We start from the raw sequence: 14,902 nt of genomic DNA, 5'->3' as shown, positions 1-14,902 counted from the left end.
ACATAAATTACAAATTCGCTCCAAAACGGTTAATGCGATTTATTTTAATCTTACACGTATTATTAGATATAGCAAATATTATTATTTTGATTAAAAAAAATGGTATTAATTCGTTTCCTGGGCATGGAAAGTAATAAAAGGTAAATAAACTCAAGCGCAATGGGCTTCCCCGCGCAATTTCACACCCGCGAGCCCTGCATGCGGCCTGTCTTCAGTCCACCTCAACGCTTTGCGACGGGAGGTACGCTTGTGTTTCGGAGCCAATAATAATTAAATATTTGCGTATTTTAGTTTTTACCCGCGGATTTTTTTAGAAATGCCAAAATATATAAAGAAATATCAAGTGAGGCGAGGACATGAACTTCGGAAATTATTGTATGTTATAAGTATATTATGTATATAAGTACCTACCCAAACAAAACTCAAATTTAGAGTTGTCAAGTTTCAAGTGCAACTTGTACAACAAAGTAAAATAAGTTGCTGAACCTGATACCTGATGGAATCTGAAAGTGGGTACTGGATCTCGAGGATGGTAAGCAGTAGAAATAACGTCATTGAGCTCGTTGTAATCAGCTCAGCGAGACGATACTAGAAATGTGACTAAATGAACCTGATGATGAACTCCGAAGGTGGGTACTGGATCTCGAGGATGATAAGCAGTAGACATACCGTCATTGAGCGCGTTGTAATCAGCTCAGCGAGACGATACTAGAAATGTGTTATATGAACCTGATGATGGACTCCGAAGGTGGGTACTGGGTCTCGAGGATGGTAAGCAGTAGACATACCGTCATTGAGCTCGTTGTTATCAGCTCAGCGAGACGATGATTGTTGTTATTTAATATTTAGTTAGACTATATGGCGTTAGGAAATTATTGTTTGTAGTATGTCAAATCCTCAAAGTCATCGGCGTATGTTAGAGTCTTAAAAGGGTGATATGAAATTTGAAATAAACTTACTTGCATCAAAATATTTAAAATTATAAAATAAATTGTGATTAAATAATAACAAATTCGAGTGTGTTTACAATTCAATTAAATTATATGACGGATATTTAAACTATTTATAATAGTTTTTAATATCTCAAAATACGTAGATTGTGAGTGATACAATCGATACTAGGACAAAATAGAAAGATGTTATTCGCCTACTATGCGAACCAAATTCAATTCAAATTGTTCAATTTTTTATATAGTTTATCTTTAAAGGCAATATTTGTTTATTAAAGCTAAAAGAAACTGCTCTAAAACGATCTTGCTACGTTTATAATCATTTAATTCCATTAAACCAAACGGTTTTAAAACCACTTGTAAACTGCAAATAGGCCTTCAATTCTCCGAAACTTTAAAATGGCATATTTAAAGTTGGTCAATACAGTTGTAAACTCATAAAGCTTGCAACGACTGGAATAACGCAATCTCGCGAACAATGTAAGGTCAACGACAACTTCATGAATTTTTAAGTGACCCGATTAACTCGGACTTTGTGAGTAGTTAAATCCACTTTTAGATTATCGAAATATATACATAGCGTTGGTTAAAGAAACGGCGAGTTTTAAACCTTTGGTAATGGGTTCGAACTGAAACTCTCAATTTATTTTCGCTTTTTGAGCGAAGCTTAACTAAACATAGATGATTATTATGAGGAAACCGGTATATTTTAGATCTATACTTTTACCAACTCGAACTTGGTCAAAATGGTGATTTATGGCTTTTGTAAGGCTGATCAAATACTTGTGTATGGTGAAAAGTTATGAAATTATTACGCTCGAGTGGTTTTATTATTGAGAAAGATTTAATGCTTATATCTTACTTATTATTAAGTACTTAATTGGTAACAATTAAATCATTTTAATCCAATATTTATTTATATTATTATCTATATACAACTGAAAACTAGTTGAGGAACACTTATAAAAAAGTATGATACACTATTTACTCCACTGAGGATATCAGTAGTCAGCTGACCCTGACGACACCAGACTTGAGGCGAACAGGCCAAAATTAACAGTTAGTTTGTTAACTATTGCCTACGATGTGACGTACGATGTAAGACCTACGTCTGTACCCTTTGTATACACCTAAAGTCGATTTGTGTTGACTTTAGGTGTATACAATAGATGCATAATACATACAATCGAATTACTGACCTAACCAGCGGCTTTTCACGTAGGTACAACTTCGTGAATTCTTTTAGATACTAGTGATAATCGCAATACGACGCGGAATTATTTAAAAAAAATATAAAAGGCTTGGTAGGAATATATAATAGAATCAAACAACTATTCTACAAAAGTCAATCATATATATATCTCATTTTTAATGCAGAAACCTCTTTATAATAAGTATTAGTATAGATAAAAATTTATAATTATATATCGTGCAACTAAATTACTATCCACTCTTTAACTCTTTGGATCTTATCAAAATGAAAATAATTTAACTATCATTTGAACATTTTTTTTTTTGTAGAACATGTGAATCAAACGCGCAGGAGAATCTTATGTTAAGAGATACCCGCCTCTCATGCACTCAATGCCAGAGGGCTCGCGAGTGCGTTTCCGTCCTTTAAAGAATAATCCTAAGTCTAATTGGGTCGGAAATACTTCAGTGGGCAGCTGGTTCACATAGCAATGCAAAAGCTGTCTTAAAAACGCTCAGTTGCGGAGCGATGGACGTCGAGGCGTTACGGGTTGAATTTCGTATTGTGCCTCCACGTCCAATGATAAAACTCGGCTTCAGGTGTAAATAAAAATAACTCCATGCTAAAGGTGGTGGAAGAGACAGTTACCCCACATCTCCATGCAACGCCAAGGGATCAAGGCGCTTGGAAAGGGATTGGTCGTCCAAGATTCGAACTGCTCATTAAATACAGTCAAGTCAAAAAAGGAGCTAAGAGGTGAGAATGGGGGCGCTTAAAGGTGATTTAATTGCTTAAAGGTAAAATAAAACGATCATTATTATTATCCATTTATTTATTTTTGTAAACTCGTACACTTGATCTAATCATCAACCGTTTACACTCGCACATTAGTGCCTGGAAAATTGTCTTATTGCGTTGTAATAATTGCCATAATTTAAATAATTTAAAACAATCACGCAGGAATCACAGACATTATTCTGCCAATAAAATCAGCTGTAATATAGGCGGTTAAATAAACCTTCAATGACCGAGTTATTCTTACAACGCAATAATTAATACAAATTGTAACATACGCACCATAATTGACTCGAAAAAGCATAAAGTATTGCATACAACATAAAAATGTATAAACGTTGATATAATTTATGGCACTTAAATAAAACTGCCAAATTTTGAAAATATTTCCCCTAAATAAATAAAATTTTAAATGGCAACACTAAATGCTTCATCAAACAATTTCTCGTCTTGGTAACCTTTATAATTGTGCAGATTATACTAGAATACAGGTGTCCCAGATTTAGTATGCTAAGCAGTTGATGGGCTACGTCTTAAGAGAACTTAATTACATATTTCCGTAACTAATAAAAATATTGTTCCTTTCTGTCAATTTCAAAATGCGTATGTCAACGCACTTTGACAGCTACCTTTGACACATAAAAATCGCTCAGTTTGTAAATTGCCAACTGCATAAGTATCACTAAATTTTCTTGTTTCTGTTTAGGACATTGTAAGAATGAAAGATTTAAATATTTAAATGTTAACTGAAAAAATAATTTTCTCAATACCATCATGCTTAGCAGACTCAACCAGCGATATTGTACATGAAAAATTTAACAGAAAGCAACATTGCGACTAGCAACGTATATTGGTATATTTCTAAAACATGATAACTGTCTAATTATTTAATGAAGATAATAAATAGTGTGCATTACTTACATTGAAAACCGTGTATAGATTATAAATGCTGTACCTTTGTCTCTGGATATTTCAATAGACAATTTTTAAATGACAAAGCTACAGCACTGATTTATTGCATAGGTTTGTCCATAAAATCCATCCGTCACACATCCTTCATTCTTAATGTTAAATAGAAAATTGTACACTATTTTACAACAGATAAATAATTATATAAAAACGCAATAAATAGCTTGTACACTTTGGATAGCGTATTCTTCCGTTAGCGTCACTCGTAGTGTAGTATGAATGGTTTTGTAACTCGATCTTTTGACAATTAAAGTTTGCGATAAGTATACACCGCTAGTTATCAAAACCACAGACAAAAGAATTTGCTCAAAAAAGTATGTTACGATAAGTTACAAAATTGAGCAACACTTTAAAGTTAATAGATACAAAATAGGCAATATACTAATAAAGAGAAATAATATTTGTACAAACTAACCTTAGTAGCCGTTACATTATACCTTAACTACTTATATTATGCATATCTTTGGCGAATACACTGCTTACGGTACCTTTCATTAAAATTATTACCATTAAAAACGTACGAAACGTCGTTGTAAATTCTCACAAAATTCACTATTTTTAATACTGAATAAAAACTGGTACCATTCGCTTTACAACTAGCCTAACTAAGCGATGTTCAACCAATGCAATACCCCTTTATCCCACATTCGAGTAGAATATATGAAAATTGTACCAAAGTTTAACAGTTTCTAATAAATCTTCAAAACTCAAATCTAACTGATCTGTCTTTTTTATCTTTGTAAACCAAATCTGTTGACGTTAGTAGTTAGAAAAAACTAGTTTTAGTAATTAGAAACGTATTTCACTTTTAACACAAACAGATTGTAATACAATTCTTGAAATTGATGTTTTGTGCAAATATTTAGAGTTTATTAAGCATTGGAAGAACAAACACTGGAGTAAAGATCGCGAAAATTACAGAAAATATTGTCCAAATATTCAATAGGCCAATGAAAATAGAATAAACGCCAAAACGTGGTTTAGATTTTCGCAATCTCACCCGCTTATACCTAAATGGTGTTAGATCTGTCAGAACCTAACCTAACGTTCGATTGGCAGTAGTTTTGCACCTCAACATCGCTAAGACCAATTCACATTCGACTATTACGATGGAATGAAATCAAGTCAAGAAATGTTATATACAATTAGGTCCACGCTATATCTAATTAAAAATCGGCTAGAACCGAGTAATTTGTAAAAAAAGTGCATTATCATTCATCAATAAATACTCAAAAGATTAAAAGTCACACAAAGCCTATTCATTATGATGATAATTCCTAGTTATATACAATGACTACTTTAGGCTCCGAGCCTCTACGCGCCAGACTACTTTACATAAATTACATATTAAATGCCAATATTTTTATTTGCACTAAACTTTGTCAAACGTGTTACAACGTTATTTAGCCGAATGTTGTAAATTTTGCTAAATCGAATATTCTAGATTTATATTGAGCTAATTACTCATGAGAAGTCGAAATAATTTGAGTAACATTATCGTTAACGGGGAAAATAACGCCTTAAATCAGTCGTTAAGAGTACACAGCCATAGTCTGATTCTTCAGACTTTCTTGTTCGAGACACAAAAGTAAAATCACTCGGAAGCAATACCTTTACTTATACGCTCTTACATCTATGTCCAGCATAGAGAAAAAGCTATCCGTAAAGACGCTTTCACTAAGGTTCATGTTGAGAATCGGTAATCAATTTGTACGTTAGGTGCGTACACTCGTACGTTCGAGTACGGATGACTTCGTAAGTCATAAACGAAACCACTTTATCGATTAAGGTACTAAGTAACGAACTGAAACATTCCACAACGGATCGCAGTTTAACTAACCAAAGTTTTGTATTTACTACACTCGATCCGTCAAACCTCATCGCCATACGTGCAACCGTGCACGCAAGTCCGTACCTTCGTACCTCGCTGGTCCTACAACTCGGTGACCGCGTAGAGATCTCTCTGGTCGTGTCGTTCCGGGCGTCGCCTGTGGGTGTTGTTGTGGGGTTGTCTCCTCGGGCGTTGGAGGCTGCGGTACTCCAACGCCGCGGCGGAGAGCGGTTGCGGATCTGTGCGGCGTTGGGGACGCACCGTGGCGTATTTGTCGTGGGCGGGCGGCGCGTGAGCGGGCGGTTCCGGCGAGAAGGTGTGGAGGGCGGGCGGCGGCGCAGGGGGGCGGGGACGCGGCGCTCGAGGTCCGAACGACGCGTACTTGGGGTCGAAGCGATTCAGGCTGCCCGTGCGGCTCGCCTGACCTGCAATACATTTATAGTAAATTTATTTAAAGAAACCCATAATATTCACTAGAAAAAATTACATTAAAGCCCCTAATTGCAAACAATCAACAAATTTAAGTAATTTCACTGGCTTAAATTGACATTTACATAAAATTTTAACGACAATAATACATAATATAAATATGTATAAAACTAAAATAATGTTTGGAAAGCGAATAGTTGATGTTTAAAAATAGTAAAGACGAAATTCTGTCCAGTTTACTTTCAAATCTATATTATATAGTTGTGTTTCTTTCTTTTTTATTTTTACTGGAAAAACGCGGCTAAATCCTCTCCTCCAGTAATAAATATCAATCGAAGGTTTTATACTAAACAAGTTACTGTACTATAAAAGAAATTCAAACAATCTTGTGTAATAACTTGATTGAATACAGTATCCATATAAACCACCAAACACATGTAAAGACGCTTAATTGATTTTGTTAACAAATTGTTACGAGGGATCGGATAGAATACGCCGTATCTCTAAAAGTAAAGAGTTATTTTTTTAAATTAACGAGGAATTTAGTTACACTAAAAAGATGCGAAACGGCCATAAATCACATTTCAGCTTCCTCAAAACTTCTGTAACTAATGGAAAAAACCCAAGAAACATTGCCGTCAACCCGTCTTCGTACCAATGTAAATAAATCTTGCTTAGTTTTAGAGAAGTTTTGTTTATATAAAATCATTATTTTTTTTATAGAAGTCATTAAATGTTTTGTATCGTTTCACGTATATGTGAACCATGGAAAAATATCTGATCACAACACACGCATGTCCGTTGTCCAAATGTCAGTTTGGAGACCAGCGTTGGTCTATACTACTATATTATTATGTAAGTTTTTTTATATTCTTACCAGCATTGTGTTCGGGCGCGCCGCCGGGCCGTTCTCAGTAGAAGTCATTACTCTCAAGCGTCTTGCATTGCTTGCTCAGGGTGGCGTACTTGCCGTTGTGAGGGGCTCGGCCCAGGGTATGGGCGCCGCCCAAACCCAAACCACCCGCCCTTTCCACGCCGCCCACACCACCGCTGTTACGGCCTAGCGTAGCACTGCCTGATATACGTGACCTGAACAATTGCATTAGCTTTAATTAAGTGATTTTTTGTCGATAATATGGCTATAAGGTGTTTTGTGTTTAATAAATGAGACACGTTTATGCTTACATGTAAATTCAAATCAAAGTTGTATTTTTTTTATTTGTTCCTTTAAAACATTCTGCGATATGAACCTATCTATGGGTCGAATCCGGTTCGAAGGACCAAATGTAAAATAGGTGTGATGTCTCAAGTTTATATAACATTGCTTTGTATATACAATTCTCTATTAAAAATATGCAGACCTTGCGCCGTTATATAATTTTCACTATATTATTATATTTTATTATTATTTATTGTTATTCTTGACATACGGGCGTCACACTTAGCTAATCAGTGCTAATCAACAAAATACAGTCTCAGCTCGTACTATCTATTATGAAGTGAACCTCACCTGGGTCGTTCTCGATCAGGTCTATCGTTGAGGTCCATGAGTTGAACGGCAGCGCTGTACGAAGGTGGCTTTCCATTAGGGAATGGTGCCGGGCGGGGCAGAGTCCGAGTGCCGGCCCCGCCTAAGAACGGAGCCTGTTCCTCACCGCTAGGAGCACGTCTGTGGATTTAAGTATTATATTAAACTTGTTTATAATATATAACAATTAATTAATAATAAGACCGGCAACGCACCCACTATAATGGGTGTCCATGGGCTGCGATGACTGCCCTTTTTGGGCGTCCCGTAGGCTCGATTGCCTCCCTATCCTAAAAAAAATACAAAATAATACGTAAACCAATTTTGTTTTGCATTTTATTTGAAATACATTTTCATTTGCGTCTATGTTTTTTGTTCTACCATTTTTTATCTCCTGACAATTTCTTAACATACAGGTATTGCAATACAAAGTCTTCACTAACAAAATGAAGATAAAATCCTATTAAACTTCGGATATCGATATCTTATCTATTATCTTCGGATACGGATATTTTATCTATTTTACATTTTCTTTAAGGAGTGACAGAGACAACGAATCATCACTTGCTTCGGGCGTGACATACCTCTCTCTTCATCCACTTGACATTAAGCATGCATGCTCGTTGGTTATAGGTAATTTTGATCGTTTTCTTTTTCTAGTACATCCTGGACTTTTATATTAATTATCTTATACTCACTTAGTGTTGATATATATCCAAGCGTGGGAATCGACTAGAACAATAGCTGTGAATAGGATTCCGGCCACTATAGCCGCTAACAGCTGCAGTGTCAGTGCCTGTAAAGGTAAATTTTAAATAAATAACTTAAAAAATAATAATAAAGAAAAATTAAAATTATAAAAAAAAATTTAAATAATAAAATGTTTGAAATTTTAAAAACAGATCTGGAACAATCAAATCTGGAACAATCAATCTTTCACGAAATACCTGCAGACCAGCATCGCAAGCTGCGCGTGCGGCGGTGACGAAGTAGGTCCGAGCCATGCGACATTCGAGAGCCGAGCTCAAAGAGACAAGAGCACGCTCTGCTTCCCCTGTACCAGCTCCGAGCGCACCCAAGGCTGGTTGCAGACCTACAAACACGATTCCCATCATTTTTTTTTATTTCTTAAAACATTTTTGGAGGTCCAAATTATCATGATATCATAGCATCAAAGGAATATTCAAACGGAACATAATATAAAATGCGATGTGTATTATAATTTTCTCTTCGTCTTGCTGCTGATAGAATGTAAGCTGATATTGATATATCTTATATCTTTAAACGACCAATTCTTGTATATATATATATATATATATATATTATATATATATATAATTGGAACCTCGGGATCGGCTCCAACGATTTTCATGAAATTTAGTATACGGCGGGTTTCGGGGGCGATAAATCGATCTAGCTAGGTATAAATTATAAAAAATAACAAAAAGGTGGTGTTTGAGTAGTCCCAATTTAAACTGAAAAATGAATCTTCCTGACATCTATCGGAGAATAATAAAACTATTTTTTTTAAATTGCTTTAACGACACAACAACACTAAAGCTATTCCAGCATATATAATCTATATTGTTCATATTTCATCATTTTATTAGTATTAGTGTGTATGTATATAATTTCCAAAAACACAATTTATAAAAAAATAAAAATACCGGCCATCCAGGTACTATATAATATTAAAGCAGGTTTATTTCTCTTTCATGTTAATTTTTATTTATTACCCTCTCATATATTTAGTGCATACTCATACGTACACTACACTATACTAACTGTATGACATCTAATACATATAAATTTACCCACATACTTCACAGTCATCTCCGGCTGGGAAGCTGTACAAAACAAATAGTATAGAGATAACTTAGTATAATTTTTTATGATCGACTAACCAGGGTCATTGAATAGTTCCGGAGCGCCTCTAGAGAGTATAGCAAGGGCCTGTCTTACGGCCACCACCGCGCGTTGTGCGTTCCTCAGTTCCGCTGTCAGCACGTTCTCACGAGACACCTTGCACGAAAGGTAGTAGTGGACCATCTGAAAAGGTTTCTCATATTCTATCGGGAGATTTTCACTCATATCTTTATTGTCAGTGACAGTAGTGTTGGCCTAGTGGCTTCAGCGTGCGACTCTCATACCTGAGATCGTAGGTTCAATCCCCGGCTATGCACCAATGGATATTTCTTTCTATGTGCGCATTTAACATTTGCTCGAAAGGTAAAGGAAAACATCGTGAGGAAACCGACATCTCTTAGACCTAAAAAGTCGACGTGTGTCAGGCATTGGAGGCTAATCACCTAATTGCCTATTAGTATTTAAAATATATAATATATATATATAATTTAATTTAATAATATATCATTTAATTATGAAACAGATTCAGAAATCTGAGGTCAAGACCTAAAGAGGTTGTAGCGCCACTGATTTATTTTTATTTTTCTTAATAAGGCATCCCTATATCTGTATAGATTCACCTTAATCACAGTAAGTTATTAAAATGGGATCATTTATTGCTATGAAATATTAAATTATAATATTCTATAAGTACCAGGGTTACATAAGCATTACGGATATTAATTTAACAACATTGGAAAGTAAGCTTAGTGGTTAATTGACAATTTTAGATTTAAATCAACATTTATTTATTAAATAGTAACTGTGTACACTTATGAACGTCAATATTTAAAGAAAGGACGATCAAAATTTACTACCAGTTCCCAAACCTAGGGGGACAGGCAAGAAAGTATCTGCCATGTTTTATATTCGTCAAGTTTTTGATTTACAAGGACACTGCAAAAAGTACAAATATAAGCCAATTATTGGCAATTTACGATGTCAATAATTGAAAATGGTATTGTGTTTACAGAATAGCAAGAGCAATAGAAGTAAACAACATATTTATATAATAGATAACAATCTATATCAAAAGTACGTATTTGTACGTATACGTTATACATACGTCAAGTGGTAGACGATGCGGTGCGTACAACGCAACAGCACGAGCGGGTTCTTGGCAGGCGTCAGCCGCCGCAACAGATCCCGCTACTAACGCCGCACCCGCCGCCCAGCACGCTACTAGTGCACCCAGCGCACATACCTAGTTAAATTAAACGTTTTGTTATAAAAAAAATATGTTTAAAATTATGTTGGAACATAATAGACAGGTATCACTTATTAAACACGTCACGTCATAAAATTTGACCCTGTAGGGATCCCTACTCATCGCCAAAGAAGACAGAGGATGTAAGCCGAGAGAAAAACCCGGGTACTCTTTTAAAAAAGCAACACTAATTTTAAAACAAATAAATCAAAATATTTAGAAGTAGCCTGTCTAGCACTAGTATATTGTCTAATATGTGAATTCGGATCCTGGGTGCATCAATTATTTAACACCTATTTGTATAATGAAGAAAAGCCGAAAGAAAAAAGTCATCGGCTAATATCAAGATTTTAGAATTATAAATAAACAAAATGGTTACATCACATAAGGGGCCGTTCATAAAATACGTCACACTGAAATCAGCTTTTTTTGCCCCCCCCCCCCCCCCCCCATTGTCACGCTGTGTCACTCTTTTTGTGACCCCCCCTAGAAATATTTCGTCACAAAAACTAAGACCCCCCCCCTACTGAGTATGATAAATTCTAGAGAAATAGTATTTTCATTTGTTACTGAATCGAGAGCGCAGGGTACGTGGAAACGTTACTCTCTCAAGTATTGGAAAAACAAAGAAGCCCGTTGTGAGCGCTCATGTCATGTAATAAACGGCGAACGTCACGCTGCCCTATACCCCCCCTCCCCCCTTGTCACATCTTGTCACACTCGGCCAGACCCCTCCCCCCACCCCTCCCCGTATGCGAACGTAGTTTATGAACGGCCCCTAAGTAGTATATAACTTACACAAAGCGAGAGCAGAGCAGGTCGCGATCGTCGGGCAGCAGCCGCAAGGAGTGCGACGCAAACGGCACCACCACAGCACCAACCCGCCATACCACCCGCCCAACGAGCTGCCTCCCACACCCAGACACGCTGAAATTATTAATATAAAAATATATAAGGGGCATAGAGTAAACCAAGTCTTGAAAATTTCTAGTATGTATGTTTTCTCCTCTGACCCCCCTCTTTATCACGTATAAGGCAACGGCTATTATCACAATTTTAGAACCACTATTGTTATTGATTGAGGCGTAGAGGTATTATGACATGATAGGGTATTATGGTATGTAGGTACTAAAAAAACTTTTTTACTAGCTCACCAAATACAAAAAGTTTACAAAAAAAATGTTAGTGGAGTTAAAATATATTTTTTTTTATTTGCACCACATAATTAGGACAAACACATGTCAACATTAACTTACATACGAAAATATAAAAAGCGGTGTCGTCCCTAAAACATGTGAACACGACCAGCAAAATCAGGTAAATACAATAAACAGTGTTAATACAAAAACAACCATACATTTAAAAATAATAGCTAAGTACATATAAAGAATTAAACCACTAGAAATAATAATAATAGATACCTTCATGAAAGAATCAAGGTTCAGCGCAGCCAGGGGACGTCGCAAGTTATCAGCGGCGGAGGCGGCAGCACTGGCGTTGTTTCTCAGCGCTGACAGTGCTCGTAACAGCGTACCGAGCGCTGTTTGGTTTGCAACGGGTGCGTCTAACGCGTCCGCAAGACGGGCCAATGGCGCACGTGCTCGTGATCCCATCGCTTCTTCTAATATACTTGACTGGAATTGGATATAACGTATGAATAATCATAAATTTATGTTAATGGTTCATCAGAGCATACAAAATTATCATTAATTACTGACAGAGCTCCGTGTGTGTGCCCGACTCAAAAACGTATTCAGGGCGCAAACGCACGGGAACCTATTGCTTATTCTAATGTACTCGGAATAAATAAACATCTGTTAAAGATTCAATTATGGAAGAATATAAAGTTTTTATAAACGCCCAAAACTAGGACAGACCCCATAACAAATGTTGAACTAATAATTAAATCCGCCGCTTTCCATAGATTAACGTGTATGTATACTCTGTGGTGGTTTTCTACTCAAATTTATTCTCTTTGATTCTGTGGTATAACGAGTGTCATCAACAACTACAATAACAATAAAGTGTTCTAATTCTTAGAGACTCATATAGGAACAAATATAGTTTCCATGGTTCCTTATAACTCTTAGATAAAACCGCGATACATATAGAAGAGATAAACTATACCTGATTCTTAACAGTGTTCACAAGAGCGGCGAGCTGGTTTCCCGCCTGGATGCTCTGAAGCATGGCGTTGTGAAGGTCATCGTTGCCAAACAGACCCATGCCGATTGCGCCGCAGCACAAAATTGACAGTATCATCAGTGTTATCTGAAATAATAAATAATATAAATAATAAATATATATATTGACTTCAAGCATAAAGATTTTTAAGTCAGGGCCTCAGAATTCTGTATGCGTTTAATTATTATTGTTTATGTAAGGCAAGTGGGTGATCAAGACTTGTGTGTCTGACGCACGACCTCGACTTTTTTAGATCTACGGCAAGTCAGTTTCCTTTACCGTTCTAGCGAATGTTAATTGCACACAGAAAGTCCATTGGTACACAGTCGGGGATCGAACCTACGACCTCAGGGATAAGTGACGCACGTTGAGCGACCAGGCGCGACCAGACTAACAAAGCTTTAATTAAATCATAATATTATAATCATCAAAAAGTTTGATTTACTAAATATTAATAACAGTGGTGCTACAGATTTCTGTATTTTTATAGATATTTTTTAGATAACACATGTCGTCGACTTTTACATGTTAGTCTTTATACATACCGGCTTTACGATGTTTTTCTATACCTTACAAGCGAGTGTCAAATACGCACTTAGAAATAAAAATCTAATGCCGTGGTGAGACGTATGACTCAGGCCAACACTAGAACTATATCTTAAGAGAATAACCGAAATAACCTAACATAACCGAAACGTATAATCGAGATCAAAGAAATATTTAAAAATAATTGGTATCGTTATAATTTTAATTTTTCATCTCACTTCAAAGATGCTGATGCTGCGTTTAAAAAGTTATTAATAGCCAATAACTTTTCGTATTACATCTGAAAGAACGTTAGTCAAGTTAATTAACCCAGAATAATTGGAAAAACGTTTTCTCTTCGTTCTGAAAAATTATGCAATTGGACTATAAAACGAGATAATCAATTAAGGATCTGTAACGCAGATAATGAATTGATTGACAGCTAGTTTTAATTTTAATATTTTAATACCCCCTTTTTATTAAACCTGGACTTTGGACCATTTTATCTATATACATGTGTCTCTTTTCATCACAGTGTAATTACAATTTGACAGAAAGTGACGTATCTTTAGGAATGATGTATTATATCTAACGCTATAGTTTTCATAGATAATTAATAAGGCATCTCTCAGACCCATTCAGTGAAAGATTTTGAAGTAATAAAATGTTGGTAATAATCCAATTCACCAGTACGTCATGGTAATATGTGCATATTCAGAAATAACAATACCTTATCAAGTTTTATGCCTTTCTGATGATGGCGATGGCGTTAATAAATCGAGAATATATAATAATGTGTTGTATCTTACGTAGTAGGGACTTAAATGTATTTTAGATTTTCACAAAATTAAATAAAATACCTTACATGAGAAAAATATTGAAGAAATGCATTTTAAAAATCAAAAACAGTTTTAACAAAAGCTGAAAGAGCAAAGCGATCAAACACAGCATCATATACATTTTAAGTTAGGCGAAAAATTCACTCTTATAAATCATTTTATATTCCGACGCATTTCATTTCGTTAACACATGTGTAAACTTAATTACGCCGCTGTGGGAACCACTTGATTATTAAAGCAGATAAACAGGGCCCAACTGAAACGTATATTTGAATATTTTTTATATATTTATTACTCTCTATTAAATTCGAAGTGTGTTTTTACACACTTTAACGTCGTTTCATTTTGTGATCAAATTAAGATGAACATTTTACATAGTATAAATATTACAGCTACATTGAGCTATTTTTTTTTTATAGAACAGGGGCCAAACGGGCAGGAGGCTCACCTGATGTTAAGTGATACCGCCGCCATGGGCACTCTCAATGCCAGAGGGCTCGCGAGTGCGTTGCGGGCCTTATGTACTCAAACCATGTTAACTTTTAACT

General features: G+C 35.7%; 1 protein-coding gene across 3 annotated transcripts in view; it reads right to left on the bottom strand.

Annotated features, from left to right (window-relative positions):
• Window positions 1–4,765: 4,765 nt before the first annotated feature.
• The window catches only part of LOC111001530 (protein tweety), a 54,275-nt gene continuing 44,138 nt past the window's right edge, over window positions 4,766–14,902 (bottom strand). For 2 of the 3 annotated variants that reach the window (XM_045629138.1, XM_045629139.1), the window contains 11 exons: window positions 12,934–13,077; window positions 12,228–12,440; window positions 11,605–11,733; window positions 10,666–10,803; window positions 9,599–9,743; window positions 8,642–8,787; window positions 8,393–8,490; window positions 7,910–7,984; window positions 7,677–7,835; window positions 7,044–7,255; window positions 4,766–6,162 (listed from right to left, as the gene is read on the bottom strand). In XM_045629138.1, the coding sequence (XP_045485094.1) occupies window positions 7,078–7,255; window positions 7,677–7,835; window positions 7,910–7,984; window positions 8,393–8,490; window positions 8,642–8,787; window positions 9,599–9,743; window positions 10,666–10,803; window positions 11,605–11,733; window positions 12,228–12,440; window positions 12,934–13,077 (1,425 nt within the window). In that variant the 3' untranslated portion in view covers window positions 4,766–6,162; window positions 7,044–7,077. The remainder of the gene's footprint in view (window positions 6,163–7,043; window positions 7,256–7,676; window positions 7,836–7,909; window positions 7,985–8,392; window positions 8,491–8,641; window positions 8,788–9,598; window positions 9,744–10,665; window positions 10,804–11,604; window positions 11,734–12,227; window positions 12,441–12,933; window positions 13,078–14,902) is intronic. The other variant, XM_045629140.1, reaches the window with a different exon arrangement.

The sequence above is a fragment of the Pieris rapae genome, chromosome 8 (assembly GCF_905147795.1).
Source record: "Pieris rapae chromosome 8, ilPieRapa1.1, whole genome shotgun sequence".
In the NCBI taxonomy this organism is placed as follows: domain Eukaryota; kingdom Metazoa; phylum Arthropoda; class Insecta; order Lepidoptera; family Pieridae; genus Pieris; species Pieris rapae.
The sequence above is the reverse complement of the archived record's forward strand: the minus strand, read 5'-3'. Positions and strand labels throughout refer to the sequence as shown.